We start from the raw sequence: 17,439 nt of genomic DNA, 5'->3' as shown, positions 1-17,439 counted from the left end.
CCAAACACACACACTGACACACACACACCCCCTCCCTTCTCAACACACCACCACTCAAAGCAACAATTCAAACATGAGAAATAGTTTGATTTTCTAAATGAGGGCTTGCATGAATATGTCAGTGTTTGTTGTGCGTAAACGTGCGCACGCAGACTCTGCATTCCCTGAAGTGTTATTTTTGAAGCTGTGGGGAAAAGTTAAATAACTTTATTATAGAGGTAGGTTTTAAGTCAAAAATTAGTGTTAGGGACTCAAACCGGTCATGATGGCCTTTCTTGGCGTTTTATAATTGACGATAATAGTTTTAAATGAATAATAACGGACTGCACTGTGGTTAAAAACGCATGATCATGGTGAAAACACAGCCGCTTTATGCACCTGCATAGAAATAATCCGGAAGTAGATATGAAAATAAATAATTAATTAAAATACTCAAAGCATATCGTTGAATTATGAGCATGTGTTGTAAAATTGTCTTAATTGATCAGTTTGTCCTCTGTTGCTCAAATGTGGCTCCAATATTTGTTTCAGCTTCAACACTAAATTTGACGCACGCTCATTTCCAAAACAGAATAATTTGCCAACTCTCAGTTTCACTTAACAGCAGGTTCACCTGTGTCACATAAATGCCAGAAGCTTGTAAAGGCTTGAGCCCTCATTTAAAGGAGTAATTAAAGAAAATAAGACTTGTGTCACACTTCCGGAGTCACAGTCAACAACAAGTGTGAAGTTAGTTTTGAAGCTTTGCAGCTGCATCTTCATGTGGCACGTGCTCTACGTGACGATGAATCTGTTATTCACACTATCATCCAGGAGGTGTGCAACACTGTGCCTCTTTCCACCTATATCCCCATCACTTCCTGTGCTTTTATTTTGAATTGTTTTAATTGTGCAGACGTGAAAGTCACAGAGATCAACATCAGCTGGATGTGGCCTTAGCGTTACGCAGAGCTCAGGAGCCCCCCTTTAACAAGACATGGATCTCTCTTACAGTGTATTTCTGTGTGTATTCAGTGCTCGTGATCCTTACATGAGTAATAAACAGAGCCTCGTCTGTGCACATCTCTACATAACGTCGTTTCAAAGCTTTAACCCGTTTCTTCTCTGCGCCCTGCACCTCTGACCTCACTGCTCTGTAGATTGATTGTGCTGTGTGTTGCTTTCACATATACTGAAGCTGCTGTAAAACACCATACTGTATCTGTGTATTCAGGGCCATCACTTATTGATCACCACAGAATTGGCTTCTTCCAGCTCCTATTAATACTGAATCTCTGATGGAAAAATATCACAGAGAGAAATGTAACATCCTTAAGTCATCTGTAGCAGCTATTTTTGGAATATTGAATTATGTTAAAAATAAAAGCAGTCAAATTAAATAGAATATTTCCCATTAATAATTAAATGTTTGCAGTAAGTGTATTAGATTAGAGGTAAGGTGGCTGCTAGTGCGTAAATGCATTACCTAAAATACAAATGTAATAATAATGTGAATATTTATTCGTCTTTACATGCTTTTAGTGATAATTAAAGCATTTATATTTCAAATAAGAAACAGTGGAGCAGAAATATGGGAAATTAATCTTACTTGGCTCACATGAAATAATTAATTAGCATGAACTTTATGCACCCATAGGAGAGGATTAAGCTAAATGTTATTATGTAAGGTTATTTTATTAAACTGATTGACGTGCAGTTTGCTGTGGATTCAGTTCAAATAGCCTTTATTGCTGTATAAATGAATTGATATTACTTTTCACTGCAGTCCCCAAACAACAGCATTTGTTCTTTGATAAATCATATATGAGACGTTTCCATAATGTAACATTTTCTGAGTCATAACCGTGCGTCACATTTAGCGCCTCTGTGTAAAATGTGCATGTGTTGTGTTTAAGAAAACTGTGTAAAAAGATGGACACCGCTGCTCTCCTTGATCAGCCTTTTAATCCAGTGACACTATCGCAGAGACAAACAGCCTCCTATCGATCTTTTCATTATGTGTTCCAACAACAAATAGCCTCACAGGTGAGGTGCACGCGACGTGTCCAGCGGTGCTCCACGCAGCCTGGAATAACATTTGTACTATCTGATGTACAGATCAGAGAGGACAGCTGCAAAAGGAGAACCCGATAATCGGCGATAATGTGGGGGAAAAGATGCCAGTGCGCACGAGTGGAAAAGTTGTGAGTGTCTCTGCCCCGGGTCTGAAGTTAACGGACATGTGGCGTGACAGAGGTTTAGCCTCGCGTTCAGAGCCACGCGCGTGCAGCGCTGCACAAGTGAGAAATAAATATTGTACTTGCCTTATCTGCGGCTGCTTTTATCCGGGTACAAAGCTGCTCCTCTCCTGCAAACGGCCGTCTCTCCTGCGTCTCTGCTTCTTTTAATGTCCTGCTGTCCACTTTCTCCTTTTTCTCTCGCCGCGTCCCTCCGCTTTCTATTAGAGCCCCGTCCCTGCTCCCTATTCGCTGTCCCCCCTGACTCTCCTCTTCTTCTCCCGCGGTGCCCCTTTCCAATCTGTGGAGTTAAATCTTAATGATACACTTACAGAAAAAAAAAAAATCTTTGTCCGATTTAATCTTATTGGTTTCACCTTTTCAAAGAGCTGGAGATATGGCCGGGGAGTTTGAGTGGAGTGTCCGAGACGAGGACGGGAGAGAGAGCTCTCTTGTTGAATACTTAAAAAACAACCCATCCCTCCTATGCGCTTCCAAAGGGGGCACATGCATATTTACGCTCCATTATATCTGCTAATATCTTTGTCTACCTAAACATCTGCATGCAGCCACTTTGTTGCCTTTTACTTCACCATTATATGATCTTCTATGAATATTTAGTCTTTTTTACCAGGCGCATTAAGATGTTTTTGGAGCAGTTTTACGCACAACGTTTTGACTTTCTCCGTCCTCAAAGTCATGTGCAATTCAAATGTCAGCATCCTTCTTGGAGTACTACTATTTTGTTTAATTGCATCTTATATTAATGAATACTTCAAAAAAGTTTTAAACCGTCTAATTCCGCTTTGAAAATCAAAATATCACACTTTTGAGAAAGTCAAGAAGACGAGAGAAGCCAAATTGTAAACCTGATGTTAATTTGATTTTTTTAAATCAGTTTTGTGCTTTAAAAATTGATGTTTGATGACTCGTGCTTGTTTTAATATGAGGTTGTAATTGTACATCGTACGCTAGATGGCAGCGCGATCCAGACATTTCTGACTTGGAGAGGTGGTAAGCCTGCAGAACCCCTCATACAAAAAAGCCGGAATCCCCATGCAAATTCCCAGCAACTTCACATGATTTTGAATTACTGTCATTATTAAGACATAATGTGACACCAGCTCAGTGATTGTGCCGACTATAGGACCTCGGTAATTGTTGAATATTGCTTATTGTTCCGTCTAATTTTAGAGAATTTTCCGCTGCTGGCATGGCATCCAGTTTGTGTTACACACTGTGTTTTATGCATCATTCTTCCCATTGACATTTCGCTCTCCTTATACGCTCGTTTTAACTACATTTTAAGTTTTAATCAGCGACACTGTGCCGATTACAGACGCGGCTGTACCGCAATGCGCATGCCAAAGACAAAACAACGTGTGGAAATATTAATCCGCTGCAAATCAATAGTGACAGCCGCTAATTTTATCATAAAGATACCGGTCCAGGGCGAAGCATTTGGAAACTTTGGGGAATTTCTTAACCAGAGTGCCCCTTTCGCCAATGCGCACAGATTTTTGGTGTATTTGTCGTGCGTAAAAGCTTTGTCCTCCTTTGCCTTTACCCCGCTTTTTCTGCTATTCTATTCAGGGTTTCTTCCTCTTTTTGGTGACAATAGACGGCCCATACTAATCAGGTTTCAAAGTAAATAGCAGCGCGGGGCGAGCTCAATGTAAATTGTGCCTGTCAGAGCCCCCCAGCCCCTCCAGTCGTAGATGGCAACACTGCAAAAAATATCCACCCTGAGACGTCAGGCTGCTCAGTATGGAGCCTGGAAATGTTGGATTTTCCAATGCAGGAGGCTGAATCTCTCAACGGAGAGAGATGTTTGCACTTGTTTCTCATGCCAATCGACCCATCACTGTAAATTTTACTCCATCGACTGTTTGTTTCTAAAGAAATCTCCCCATGCGCTTCTTATTTTAAGATATCGACTCCTAAAATTCTATAAACAGCCGGGATTATGATCGGAACCTGGCGGAATTGGGTAAACTCCTCTTAGATTTTTTTCCTGCTGTGTTTTCAAGGATAAAAAAATAACATTTAGAGAATGAACACGAGACCTAGTGACTTATCTGGATGGACATTTTTTGCAGTGAATGAGCGGAGGGGGACTCTAACCAATGGAGAGAAAGAGAGGGCTTGGCTATAACCTTAGCCTCCCATTTTCTCTCTCTCCCTCTCTCCCCCCTCTCCTCCTCTCCTCCTCCTCTATGCAGGGCTCTGGCCAGTCAGTCGCCTTTGATTATCAGTCTCCAGCAGCCCCTCTCTTGGCTCCTTGACATGAGCACCATATAAGGCGCAGCGATCTCCATAGAAACGTGTCAGTTTCAATAGTAGTGTCAAAGTTCACTATATACAGACATTCGCGCAGATCCCCCGTTTCGGAAACATTGCTCTGCTGGTCCTCTCGTTTAAGCGCATTCATTTTTGGGTCTCTCCTTCTTCTTGCATATTCTATTAGTTGTTGCTGTTGGTCTTCTTTTTTATCTTTTCTCTTCGTATCTCCATTCCTCCTGCTGGAGAGAGGTGAAACTATACATGGGCACTTCATTCGGCGACGCGGTTTTCCTTCGCTGCCTGGCGAGATGATGAGCTTTATTTAAGAATATAGATGTAAAAATCCAGCTCTTCAGTTTTTCCTCCCCTCCTGTACGACGAAGACGGGAGTGCAAAGGAGCCAGGGGAAGAAAAGAGAAAGGAATTTATCTCCGCAGCACTTTGGATCGCGTGTCTTTCCAGCAAAGGTTTTTTTTTACTCGTTCCTGCCTCCATGTGAATCGCTCCTGCCTTTTTCTTTTGTGGCTATTTTACATCAAACTGCAATTTGCTCCGTTTGGACTCGGGTTTTCCTACAAGAATAGGGATTCCTGAATGGCTGACTGCAATTTACCTTGGAACTGGCCTCCCGATACTTGCATATCCTGATCGGGTGCCTATTCAATCGCCCTCCTGTATTTTGAATGTATTGATCGCGCTGTACTCCCCTTCTTACCCCATATGAGATTGCGTGCTCCGATTTGACTTTGCACTGCCCCGTCTTTTGAGATCTGCTTTTTTCCCCTCCTCTACGCTTCATAAACACCGGCGACCATTTCGCTTTATAGCACTTTCCGGGGCCGAGATATGGCAATGGTAGTTAGCGTCTGGCGAGATCCGCAGGAAGACGTGGCCGGAGGACCTCCGAGCGGCCCCAACCCAGCAGCGCAGCCGGCGAGGGAGCAGCAGCAGGCGGCGTCGGCGGCGCCGCACACTCCGCAGACCCCCAGCCAGCCGGGACCCCCGTCCACACCGGGGACCGCCGGGGACAAGGGGAGTCAAAATTCTGGACAGAGTCAGCAGCATATTGAATGTGTGGTTTGCGGAGACAAATCGAGCGGCAAACACTACGGCCAGTTCACCTGCGAGGGATGCAAAAGTTTCTTCAAGAGGAGTGTACGGAGGAACTTAACATACTCATGTCGTGCCAATAGGAACTGTCCCATTGACCAGCACCACCGAAATCAGTGCCAATACTGCCGGCTGAAGAAGTGTTTAAAAGTGGGAATGCGGCGGGAAGGTGAATATATATTTTAGAGCCCACTCATGATCACTCATCTTAGCAGCAGACACACAAGGCTGCCATGTTGCATTAAGGTCACAGTCTATATGGCTGGGCATACTGCAGCCTCCATCCATGTTTTTTAGGGATGTTTGCATGAAAGATTGGACTCTGTTCCCGACTGAGACAGGCTCTAAAAGGCCAGTGCAGCCACAGCAGCTCTGCTACGAGTGCAGTGGTCTTCAGAACAAAGCGGCTCGTCCACATCTCCCTTTTATTTTATTTTCCTTGCTCTCCAAATTCTGCAACAATCAGCCAAAGGCGATAGACTTATTTTTACGCATACGCTTCAGAGGGTGTGTGAGCCTGTGTGCGTACAGCTAATAGTACCCTCCATAAGTACGTGCAGCTTACTAATTTATAATAGTGCAGCAGGCTTTGAAAACAGTGTGTATGAATGTAAAATGAACACACTCCTCTCTCTCTTGCTCCTCGTGCTGACTAGACAGCTCACACACAGTGAATAATGCCGCTCAAGTTGTTCAGGGCTCATTGTTTTGCTGCTGCATTACAGGCCGTAGAACTTTCCTGCGTCTGTGTTGACCTTTGAGGATATTTCCAATTCATGCAAACAGCCCTAATTTTAAATATGATGCACACTATAGGCACATGTGTAGTGTTGATTGGCTCATATTAATATTTTATTTTAAATCCAAAACAATGGCAGAAATCCTTTTATTCTGTGCTGACCTTTTCATGTGCGTAAAATGTGAAAATATGGTGTCATTTATCTGTATTTATCAGTCATGTTTGTAATTTGTTCAGCCATATTTGACGCTTTTTAGAGTGAATATAGACACATGTAAATATGAGGGGAAACTAATTGAAGAAGGCTACATGCTAGATGCAGTTACGCACAGTAACAGCCAAAATAGGACATTTCTCAGATGTGCTTGAGTTCAGTGTTAAAGCTGTGTGTTTTTGCTGTCTAAATGTGTCCATTCACACAGCTCATGTAGCGTTCAGCTCTAAATACACATGTAAACAGTATGGAGGTTTAGGGACTCAGCACATCTGCTTTGATGAGGTGTTTAGGTTGTCGATAGCCTGAATAAGTAATCTCTGCAATATTACAGTCCTACAAACAGCACACACGAGTCAATATGTTTGGAAATGCGTGCTGAATTTAGATTTCAGTGCATGCCGTTCCTCTGAGCTCAAACACACTAGCTGTAGCCTGCTTTACGCTTGTACTACTCATGAACAATGTTTATCAGTCCTGGATGCACATTTCCTCTTTTTCTCTTTCTTTTTGTCAGCGGTTCAGCGAGGACGAATGCCTCCAACCCAGCCCAACCCAGGCCAGTACGCGCTGACGAACGGGGACCCTCTGAACGGCCACTGCTATCTTTCCGGATACATCTCGTTACTGCTGCGGGCCGAGCCTTACCCGACGTCCCGGTACGGCAGCCAGTGCATGCAGCCCAACAATATCATGGGCATCGAGAACATCTGCGAGCTGGCAGCTCGGTTGCTCTTCAGCGCCGTGGAGTGGGCGAGAAACATCCCTTTCTTTCCCGACCTGCAGATCACCGACCAGGTGTCCCTGCTCAGGCTGACATGGAGCGAGTTGTTTGTGCTTAACGCGGCCCAGTGCTCCATGCCTCTGCATGTGGCCCCTCTGCTCGCTGCGGCGGGCCTCCACGCCTCCCCGATGTCCGCGGACCGGGTCGTGGCTTTCATGGATCACATCCGGATCTTCCAGGAGCAAGTGGAGAAGCTTAAGACCCTGCACGTAGACTCGGCAGAGTACAGCTGCCTGAAGGCCATCGTGCTTTTCACATCAGGTGGGTGTCCGACATGTCATACATAGAAACATGGAATCATATGAGGCCTACATGCAGCCATGCTGCAGAGAGGGGGGGTACGGCTGTCAAGCCTAGGCTGGTCACAAATCTGACTTTACGAGATGTTTGTGTAGCCGGTGGAACAGCTATTTAGTCAACAGCTTGCTCCATATCTTCTTACATGCATTCCCATGTCAGTTGTAGCCGCAGCAGAAGACGTGTAAACAAACCCAGATTGAGTGAGCGCATCAGGTTTTCTCCTGCAGCACTCAGCTCGGTGCTTTTTAAAATTGGAGCTAGTTTAAAATCACATACATGTGAATATTTCATAATTGTAGTGTTAAAAGTTTCTGAACACGCCTGAGCTGAGAGTGTGACGCTTCGCGTCTATAAATTTTGGAACAGGTGTCAAATAATTGAGCGTAAAGATGAAATAGAGTATCACTGGGTGATATATGACAGCTGATGCTTTTATGGGTGTTGGTGCATGCTTTTATCCTTGTTTTCCGTGCACAAACACATGTCTTGAGGGGTTAGGAAATAATCCTTAGCAGACTGAGATCAAAAAAGCTGATGGAAGTTGACTCATGTGTCAGTGTATCGCTGCTGTAGGACGCAAAGGCTCTGCTCTATAGGCTGTTTGGAGATTTCTCTCAGATGACCTATTAATTTTCCAAACTTATCGAGGGTAGTTTCTCCTGTCGCACGCGCTTTCAGGAGTCATCAGCAGCAATTTGCAAAAGTAACCTACATTGTTGAAAGCTTAATTGATGGCTGAGTGGGGCAGGGTCCTAAAGGTCCTCATTTGCTCTCCGTGCGTAATTTCGGAGCTATTTTGGAGCGTGTTGTGTACGCTTGGTGCCATCAGGCCTGTTGGGTCAGGGAGTGTGATGATCTGAGGAAGGAAAGACAAGAGCCTGAAGTCACTCGCAGGCCCAAAAAGTACAGCTGAACTTGGCTTTAAGTTTTGACCTCATAGTTTCACATTTGGCACATGACAAAATTCTGAAACATGCTTGAATATTTCCTATAATTGTAGACGCTCGTGATGAAATTAGTAGTTTTATTGTGGTATTTAGATTTTTATTTATATTTAAATTAATCCCACTTTCAATATCACTAGAAAGCCTCGTACCTCTGGTTCATATTCTGTCTGGTTCCTCTGGACGTTCAGCATATTTCCCTAATTATTTTTATTGTTTATTCAAATTTCAAGAGATGTACATTTTCATAAACACACTACTTTCACAACTTTTGCGTTTAATGTCAACATTGTGTTGTTAAGTGTGTTATATGAAACAACTGTTGACATATTCCACCATATTTAGGACTTACAGTGTGTGTCAATTAATAAAATCTGTGCGCAGTCTAAATCTGATTTATCCAAACTCCACTTTTTGTGTGACCTCCAAACTTGTGTTCCAAACTACTTAACCTTCTTCAGTGTTCAACTTTCCTCGTTTGGCGGAAACAGCATCACCACAGAGCCTGTCCTTTAGTCTAAAAACTTTCTGCTTTTATATTTATTAGTTTGAGCAGCCATTTTAACCATTTTCTAGCTTTGAGATTTGGCAACTTGACGCGCAAAATTCTGGAAGCACACTGAGAGGAAAATCTATCTTTTAATATAAATAATCACCATCTTTGCCTCAGTTTCCGTGCGTAAATAATGTGCCATCCTCTTCCACCGTGAGAACTGACATATTTCCCTGTATTTTCCTTTTGCACGTCGCTCCCACATGCTCCCAGAGAAACTTCATACACACTTCCACATCCAGCACATTTCTAATTGTTCATTTAGTCAGGCTGATGGGAGAAAACTTATGTTGGCTATTACAAGTCGTGTGGCACTGTGCCAGGAGCAGTGAGGATTGTTTGCCTTTAATAACAGCACTCTTGTCAGTATTTGATGCATAAATAATGGCGGCCAGGCTAAACTATTTCAGCACAGTTCAGGATCATCGTCTTACGTTAACTCCTTATCCACATGTGCTCAGAGCAGTGTTTGCCCTCAGTATCCCACCGCAGAAATAGTCCAATCTGGAAGCTATCTGCCCCCATGTCTCAGTGTATTGAGGTGGAGGGGTGCAGGGCTGCAGGCAGGCCTAATGGAGAGCTATGGGATGTCTTTGACCAGCTATTTACGCATACATCCAAGTGCAGCCTGCTCCAAGCAGAACTCTTACACTGCTACACCTATGCATTCTATTTTACTGAAAGAATCCAAACGTAATTAATTTGAGCCTTATTGATTCCTGTAGATTTTAAAAGGAGACACTCAGCGTTAATCCAGAGACATTTACATACATGGGGCTCTGACCGGCCGCACTGAGGTCACAGTAAATCACCCCGAGATCTCCGCGTTGCCCCCGGGTTCATAAGGTTATTGTGTCTGGCCTTAGTGAGTTATAGCAGTGAGAAATCAGGAAAGAGCTTAAAAGCCTCTGTCCGCAGTTTAATGTATTAGTGCTTGAAAACTGAAGCTGTCTTTCTTAAGTCGTTTCTACAAAAGCACAACACAGAGCCTTTTCAGGGCTCCATGTGGGACCATATATGCCGGCGGTTATGCTGCCTGCGTTTACAGCAGTTTATAAGCAGTAGGACACGCATGCTTGGGCTGTGTGAAAAAAAAATAACAGTGCTCTTCTCTAACAAGCTTTATATGCTTTTGTCTATACTGAAGCGAGGCTGCACGAGGCTGCAGGAGCCACCAGTGAGCAGCAAAACGCACGTCTCGCCTGCGTCGCTGCACAGGCTCATTTTCTGACATTTTATGTCGCTTCTGCGTGACTATTGACTTCACCTCGTCTAATAAATGTGATTGCTTCCAGCGGCCTGTCCTATAGGCTCCATGGAAAACAGGCCAAGAGTGGTCTATGGAGAGCAGAGCGGCGGAATGACTTAACAGCTTACTGCGGAGTAATTAGGTCACATTACATCCAGTGTAATTTCAGATTCATCAGTGCCGTTTATGTTTCCTTATACTTCAAGCCCCAGAGTCCACGCGTGAGGAGCGGCCACCTTTAGGCCTCTTACGCACCATAGCCCACCTTTCGCCCTCTGCTCCAGCGCACAGTCAGGTTTTACGCGCGTGCGTAAAGCACTGTTTTCTTGACATTTAACTCCATATTCTTGTTGATTGTTTTTGTTGAAGGCACAGATATCCTCCAGCAGACAGCCTCCATGTTTATTCTGTATGACAGCCCCCCTCGCTCAGTGTGGTGTAGCATGTTTGGCCAGTGTGTTTGTTCATTCCACTTTGTCAATAACACGTAAAGGCTGATGGAGAGTGATAACCAGCGTGCTTTTGCACGACATAAATTGGGCATGGCAAGGTGTGCACCAAAGCTGAACCTACTGTAAGGCTGGGGTTGACCAGGTGGTCATGTAAAAAGAATAATCCAGCTACAAAGTGGAGATGTGTAATTTAAAATAGAAATAATAGAGAATAGTGGCTGTGTTTATAGTCATTGTGAATGCCTCTCTGAAAGCCTGCTGACCCCTGGAGTTTGGCTTGTTTTAATAATATAATGTTTAATTCCATATTTGTACCGAGCAGTTATTGCATTACTGGTTACTCGAAGTGTTAACAGCAAAATAATCTCACATTCAGTGACTTTTCCACTAAACTTGCACCTTGGGGTTTGAGATCCTAACCACAGTGTGTTTTTGGTGTGTGTTTCTCAGACGCTTGCGGCCTGTCGGACGCTGCTCACATCGAGAGCCTACAGGAGAAGTCCCAGTGCGCCCTGGAGGAGTACGTGAGGAGCCAGTACCCGAACCAGCCCAGCCGCTTTGGGAAGCTTCTGCTGCGGCTGCCCTCTCTGCGCACCGTCTCCTCGTCGGTAATCGAGCAGCTGTTCTTCGTCCGCTTGGTAGGTAAAACTCCTATTGAAACCCTCATCAGGGATATGCTATTATCCGGGAGCAGCTTCAACTGGCCTTACATGTCCATCCAATGATCCTTATAAGAGAGTGGAAAAAAGAGAGGAAAAAGGACCAAAATTCAGCAGCCCTCACCCCGTCCTCCTTCAAGAAGACTATATATAGGACCTTTTCTGACAAACTTGGAAGACATTACTTTTTTTCTGTCTTCTGGGACTGATATGGAATACATTATGTACAGAAAAATATTGGAACTGGACTTTACATCTGTGTAAATCCACCCTCATCTTCAAGAACAATACCCTTCATTTTGTAAAATACTAGTCTTTATTTTCCTTTTTTTGTAAAAAATACAAATAAAATGAAAAACATCATATGCGCAGTAAGAAAAAAAGAATCAAGACTTAGCGGGAAAATAATGTTTCCAAGCAATTATAAGAATTGTCCTGTGTCTATGTACCTCTCTGTTTTGTATTTTTTCTGGTTCTAAACCAGGGTTTCTGTGATTCTATACTAATAATTTTTTGATATAACCTTTTGCTTCTTATAATGAGTGCGATATATGTTGTCGAAGCTATGTTCTCCAAGAATTAAAATTGAAGTGAGAATTTAAAAACAGAAAAATAAAGAAATTTAGACAAATAAGAAACAGTCTAATCGCTATGACAATATCACCACTGATGGTTGAACTTTTTTCCCCAATTGAAACGATGGACCTGCAACAGCAGCAAACTGACCTCCAGGACATTTTTAACTGAGAGGACGTCTGGGGCGCCTTTTCCCCGGGCCAGAGTGCGCGTGGAGTCGATCATCAGTCAAAGAGGAGAGACATGAAAATCAAAAGCACTTTTAATATATCATTTCAAATACATTTTGTTTGTTTCGTCTTGAAAATTTTCATTGTTTCTTGAATTTTATTGGTTGTTGCCTTCAATTTGCTTACTCCATGATGCAGCTTTTTGCAGAAGGGTCGGTTGATGAAGTTGTGTGATGGTGACTGTACTATTAAAAAAAGAAATAGGCAACAATGTCTCATTCTCAAGAATTTTCCTGGGAGCAAAAGTCAAAGTGCTCAACCATGTGAGGGGAACTCTACTGTCTGTGCGCCATGGAGATGCGCACTCTACACATCCAAACTCCTGCATCTTAAACTGAAACATTTCAACATGTTTGCCTCTGTTATGAGGTACTACAAAGTGGTAACTGCACATGGCTGCGCACCTTACATTAAAATAAACCCGCTGACATAAGTGGCGAGCACAAAGCAGGGCAGGCTATACGTGAGGAACCACAGCAGTGCGCGCTGTGCCAGCCTGTGAGCGCATTAATGTTTAATATTTTTCCCAGACAGCTAGGATAGCCTGCGCAGCACACAGAGCCACCTCCATCCTCTATACCTCCTGTGGCTTAATCAAGGTGATTCTCCACAAACCAAACAATATACCCCCCACCCCCACCCCCTCCCTCTCCCCCCTGTCTTAAAAACCTCTGCCTTCATAGTGCATGCCTCAATATTGATGTGGGCGTCATTTGGCAAAAGGGTTAGGCCCCGCTGTAAAGCTGCTGTGATATGCGTGATCAATCTGGAAAATGTATTTTACAGCATGTAAGCCAGTCGATAGGAACACCGAGTGTGATGCATTGTGTGGGAATAGAGAGGGAGGGAGAGAAAGGAAGCGAGAGAGAGACTATGGCATGTGCGCGTTAAGGGGGGACAGACAGAGATGTGGCCTTGCTTTGCTTGATACATTCACATTGTAATGAGTACATCGATAAGTCCTCAACGTGTTAGATGGCTCACATAGAGTTACTGTCCTTGTATTGGTCCGTTTCTGCACGTGCATCCCTTCCTTTTTGTCTCCAGGAAGCTCAGCTATGGACCCAGATCTGCACTCACTGTCATTACTGCCTTACACTCACACCTAGAGTGATAAAATGTGATAAACTGGAAGGCGTTATGGAGGAGAAAATGGGGTTTTGGTGTGACAATTATTACATTTGCCTGTTAGCTCTCTCCCCCTCTCCTTCTCCTTCTTCTTCTTCTCCATCATCAGACGTGTTGCTTGTGTGCCATATTGCCCACATCTTCCTCTGCTGACTGGCAGTGATGAGGAGCAGGAGGACAGGAGCAGAGCTGCATGCAGCACTGTCTGAGTTTGATATCGCCATATTTGTTATGTGCCTTATAGGAATGGGGGGAGGGGCTTTTGTTTGTATTGCCTGTCTCGTTCAAAGGCTACAATATGAAGGTATTAATTAGCTCGCGCTCGTGCTGGAGGGATGCTATAGGTTGTGCTTTAGGTTTGTCCTCAGATGCTCTCTCACAGGGATACACTTTTCATCCTCGTGATGAATGTGTGTTCAGGCAGATTGTACCTATTAGCTCCCAATCGACCTGTGTGCAGCGCGAGGTCAGTCTGTCAGACGCCTTGTTGTTGCCTAAGCCACTGTACAAACATAAACGTGATATTTCTCAGGCTGGGGTCGTTGTGTCCTTAATGTGGAGGTGGTTCTCCTGGAGCTGGGAGTCAGGTGGATGAATTAGGATCTAGTGGGGCCTTCCATTTCTGGTTTGAACCGGATGCAGAATGTGCGTAAAATGTACCCCAAAATTACGCACGAAACAGCTCAGATAATTAGAAGCAGTTGAATAATTGAGGGTGTATGCCTTTATCTTTTCTCTAATAAATAATCCAGATGATGCTTTCCTGGATTGCATGTTCCTATTTTTCACAGAGGGAGTGAATGTGGCCGTCTCAACAGTCCAGCTCGTTTTTGTTTTATGCAGCTCTGGACTAAATTGTTTGTTGGGTTATTAAACGCAGCTTTCAGCCGCTTGTCTCCATATAATGTATTCTAAATCCCTGCAGAGTAACTATCTTTTATCCTCTTGCTGAGAGCTTTCGCTTCTACAATTGTTACACTACAGGCTATATAAAGCAATAGTTCAAAAACAGATAAAAATGGTGGCATGTGTTCCTAATTAACGTTTCTGTTTGAGCAACACAAACAAAACGCACGAGGACTCGAGGAAAGGATTTCATTTCTATTTCGGTTGCGCACCATTTTTGACTCCCTTGCTTTGACAGAAGCTTAAATTAGAATCTTAAATGCTAAAATAATCGCAATCAAATATCAGCTATATTTCCATTAGCCCTTATCCTGTGCTGTGATGACAACGTCATTACTAGTCTGCTATATTAATTAAATAAAAGGAGAGGGAAAAGAGCAGTAAAAGCTCTGTCAGATCGGTCTGGAGCTGCGGTGGGTAAGAGAGATGGATATGTGGCACACTGTGGGCCCCATTTGTGTCCCTGTAATTTCGGAAACTCCGGTTACCAAAGTGTTACTACGAAATGAGTTAAATAACCATTTACCTTTGTCTGGTTTCATTCATCAAACCACAAGTGGAGGACTCCTAACACGGGGGGCTATTTGTTTGCTTTACACAAGCAGCTGGGTGCGATTTCACGTTTGAGATATCTGTCTGAAAGCGAAACATTTATTATCCTAAGTTGTCAGCGAACCTATTTCTCCGAAGCCCTCAATGCAAGCAGCAGGTTTTATGCAGCAGTGGAAATGTCCTATTGGCGTCACACGTCACTTCATTTCACTTATAGGAGCCTGGTTTCCCCGGTCACATTTGACAAATACTGTTGTTTGAGACAATAACAATTTCCAAATAGCGGCTCCGTGTATGAATGGGGGGCCCTGTGAAGTATGACACGGCTTATTTCTCATATTGTCTTGTGCGTAAAAATGATGACAACACAGGACAACAAGTGCTGCGCTGCGTCTACGACGCACCTCATTCATGCAAGCTCTCAAAATGGCTGGGGGAGGACAAATGTCCAGAATTAAATGGATTCCCGGGAGATGCTGCGTTCTGTCTCGGCAAACAAGCCGACTATTTTGTTGTATTGACTGTACACAGTCAATGGAGGATGGAGGCATATCTTGTGATTACAGTGTGCTGTTCTAAGATCAGTCCGCGGACCTCATAGGCAACCTTTAAGCCATGGATCAAATCCAGCCCTACGGGGTATAAAATATCCCTAGTTGTGAATGTAACATAAGGGGGACGCCTCCCGGGGACGCCTCCTCGCGCCTGTGTCTGTGTGAGCACCAAGTCAAAAGTGTGTGGAGGCAATAGTAGGCTTTTTAAAAAATGTGTGTGAGGTCTTTCTATATGAATGTGTGCGGGCGCGTTCTGTGCATGCCCGTGCGTAAAAGCGTGTATCTACCAGCATGCGTAAGCGTGTGTGCGCGCGCTACTGGCCGGGAGAGCGAGAGCAGGAGAGAGAGGGAGAGAGAGGTGGTTGTGAGAAAGCCCGGATCGCTGTGTAAGCGGATCCCTTTGTGTTGATTTAGGAAGACGTTTGCTGTATATAACGTTCAAGGCTGATAATATCATTGCCTGGCCAGATAAATAAAGCATTGGCCAAAACCATCGGGTCAGCTATCGATCCGCTTTTTCTCCCTGAGAGAGAGAGAGAGCAAGAGAGAGAGATGGGGGGGGGGGAGAAGGAGAGGGAGAGAGGGAGGGGGTGGACAGGAGGAGAGGAGGGGGGATTGAGAACGAGAGGGAGAGAAAAAAGGGGAGAGAGACCTCACTCATTAGCATTCCACAGCCATGGACTAAACGCTGACAACTAACAGAGATATCCAGCTCTACACCACTGCATGCATTCTCCCCCCTTTGTCTTCTTCCCCCTGGCCCTTCATTTCCAGCGGACAGATCTCTCGTCACAGCCAACACATTTTTATTTATGCCTTCTCCCTCTCTCTCCCTTTTTTTTTGCACGAATGGAGCCCGCGTGCACAAGAGAGAAAAACCTTCCAGTAAAGCAGAAGGAGAGAAAAAAGGGGGGAGTGATGTTGTAAAAGCTGTGCAGAAGTGACAGCGCTAAGCACACTGGCTTTGCTGGGGAGAGATACAATAGTGTGTGACTTGACAAAACAGACGTGGGAGACGGTTTAAATTGCAACCTTAGCTGCTATTATTTAGGTATCTCGAGGATTTAAAAAAAATCTGGAGCCTGTGTGAGTCATTATGAGAAGGTAAATGTCAATAATTTATTATTTATACACTAGTAGGTCAATATTTTACTCCTACTTCCAGTCCTTTGACTCCTTTAAGTGCCATAACACAGATTTATATTTCAATTAATACGTACATTATCAAGTGGTGCGTTAAAGGATGGCACAGCTTTTTAATGAGGCTTTTTAAATTGATGATTAAATGATCTAAAATTCTACATCCAAAAATAAGAATATTTTAAGTGTGCATAAATTAAAGCTTGTGAATAAGAGATACAAGGACTTCCACTGACATGCTTTGGACAAGCTCTTTTTTCACTTGACTATATCTTAATACGCGCTCAAGCCTGGCCCAACAATGACAGCTGTTCATCTGATAGTAACTTCTTTCCAAGTTTTCTCCCCTCCCACCCCGGGGCCCCTGGTCTCTGTCTTGCTTTGTTGTTTTAAAATATGCATGTCTCTCCGGAATGCCAGTCACGGGTCCAAACTTTGTGTGTCCCAACCTCCCACATGATGAAATGATCCTTTTAAAGCGGGCTCAATATGTCTCAATCTGCACTCCTCTTCCCTCTCTAAAGCTCCTGGGCTGGGGACACAGCCCAGAAATATATTAATTAAAGCGCACAGACTTTTTTTTTTTTTTTTATAAAAACAAAAAAAGCACGAGGAAAGAAGAGGCTGGAATCAAGCTCGACCAACGCTGGATGGATGAAGATTCACGACAGGAAAAAAGGGAAAAAAGTAAGGCTCATTTTGACGCTCTCTGTCTCTCCTTCTCCTCCTCCTCCTCTCTCACTCTCTCTTTTCTCTTTATGTGTGTGGCTGTCTCTTTTGCACGGTGTTCCTGACTGAAACGGATAAAGGCAGGGGGAGTGAGTGAGAAAGAGAGAGAGAAGTGTGAGAG

General features: G+C 43.9%; 1 protein-coding gene across 2 annotated transcripts; it reads left to right on the top strand.

Moving 5' to 3' along the window:
* Positions 1–4,422: 4,422 nt before the first annotated feature.
* nr2f1a (nuclear receptor subfamily 2, group F, member 1a) lies at positions 4,423–12,511 on the top strand. Of its 2 annotated transcripts, none has more exons than XM_041787116.1 (3): positions 4,423–5,778; positions 7,083–7,607; positions 11,295–12,511. In XM_041787116.1, the coding sequence occupies exons 1-3, from the start codon at positions 5,346–5,348 to the stop codon at positions 11,567–11,569; spliced, it is 1,233 nt and encodes a 410-aa protein (XP_041643050.1). In that variant the 5' UTR covers positions 4,423–5,345; the 3' UTR covers positions 11,570–12,511. The 2 variants fall into 2 exon arrangements, with proteins under 2 accessions (XP_041643050.1, XP_041643049.1); XM_041787115.1 differs by having other exon boundaries at positions 4,434–5,778; positions 7,080–7,607.
* Positions 12,512–17,439: the final 4,928 nt, after the last annotated feature.

The sequence above is a fragment of the Cheilinus undulatus genome, linkage group 5 (genome assembly GCF_018320785.1).
Source record: "Cheilinus undulatus linkage group 5, ASM1832078v1, whole genome shotgun sequence".
NCBI lineage: Eukaryota > Metazoa > Chordata > Actinopteri > Labriformes > Labridae > Cheilinus > Cheilinus undulatus.
The sequence above is the reverse complement of the archived record's forward strand: the minus strand, read 5'-3'. Positions and strand labels throughout refer to the sequence as shown.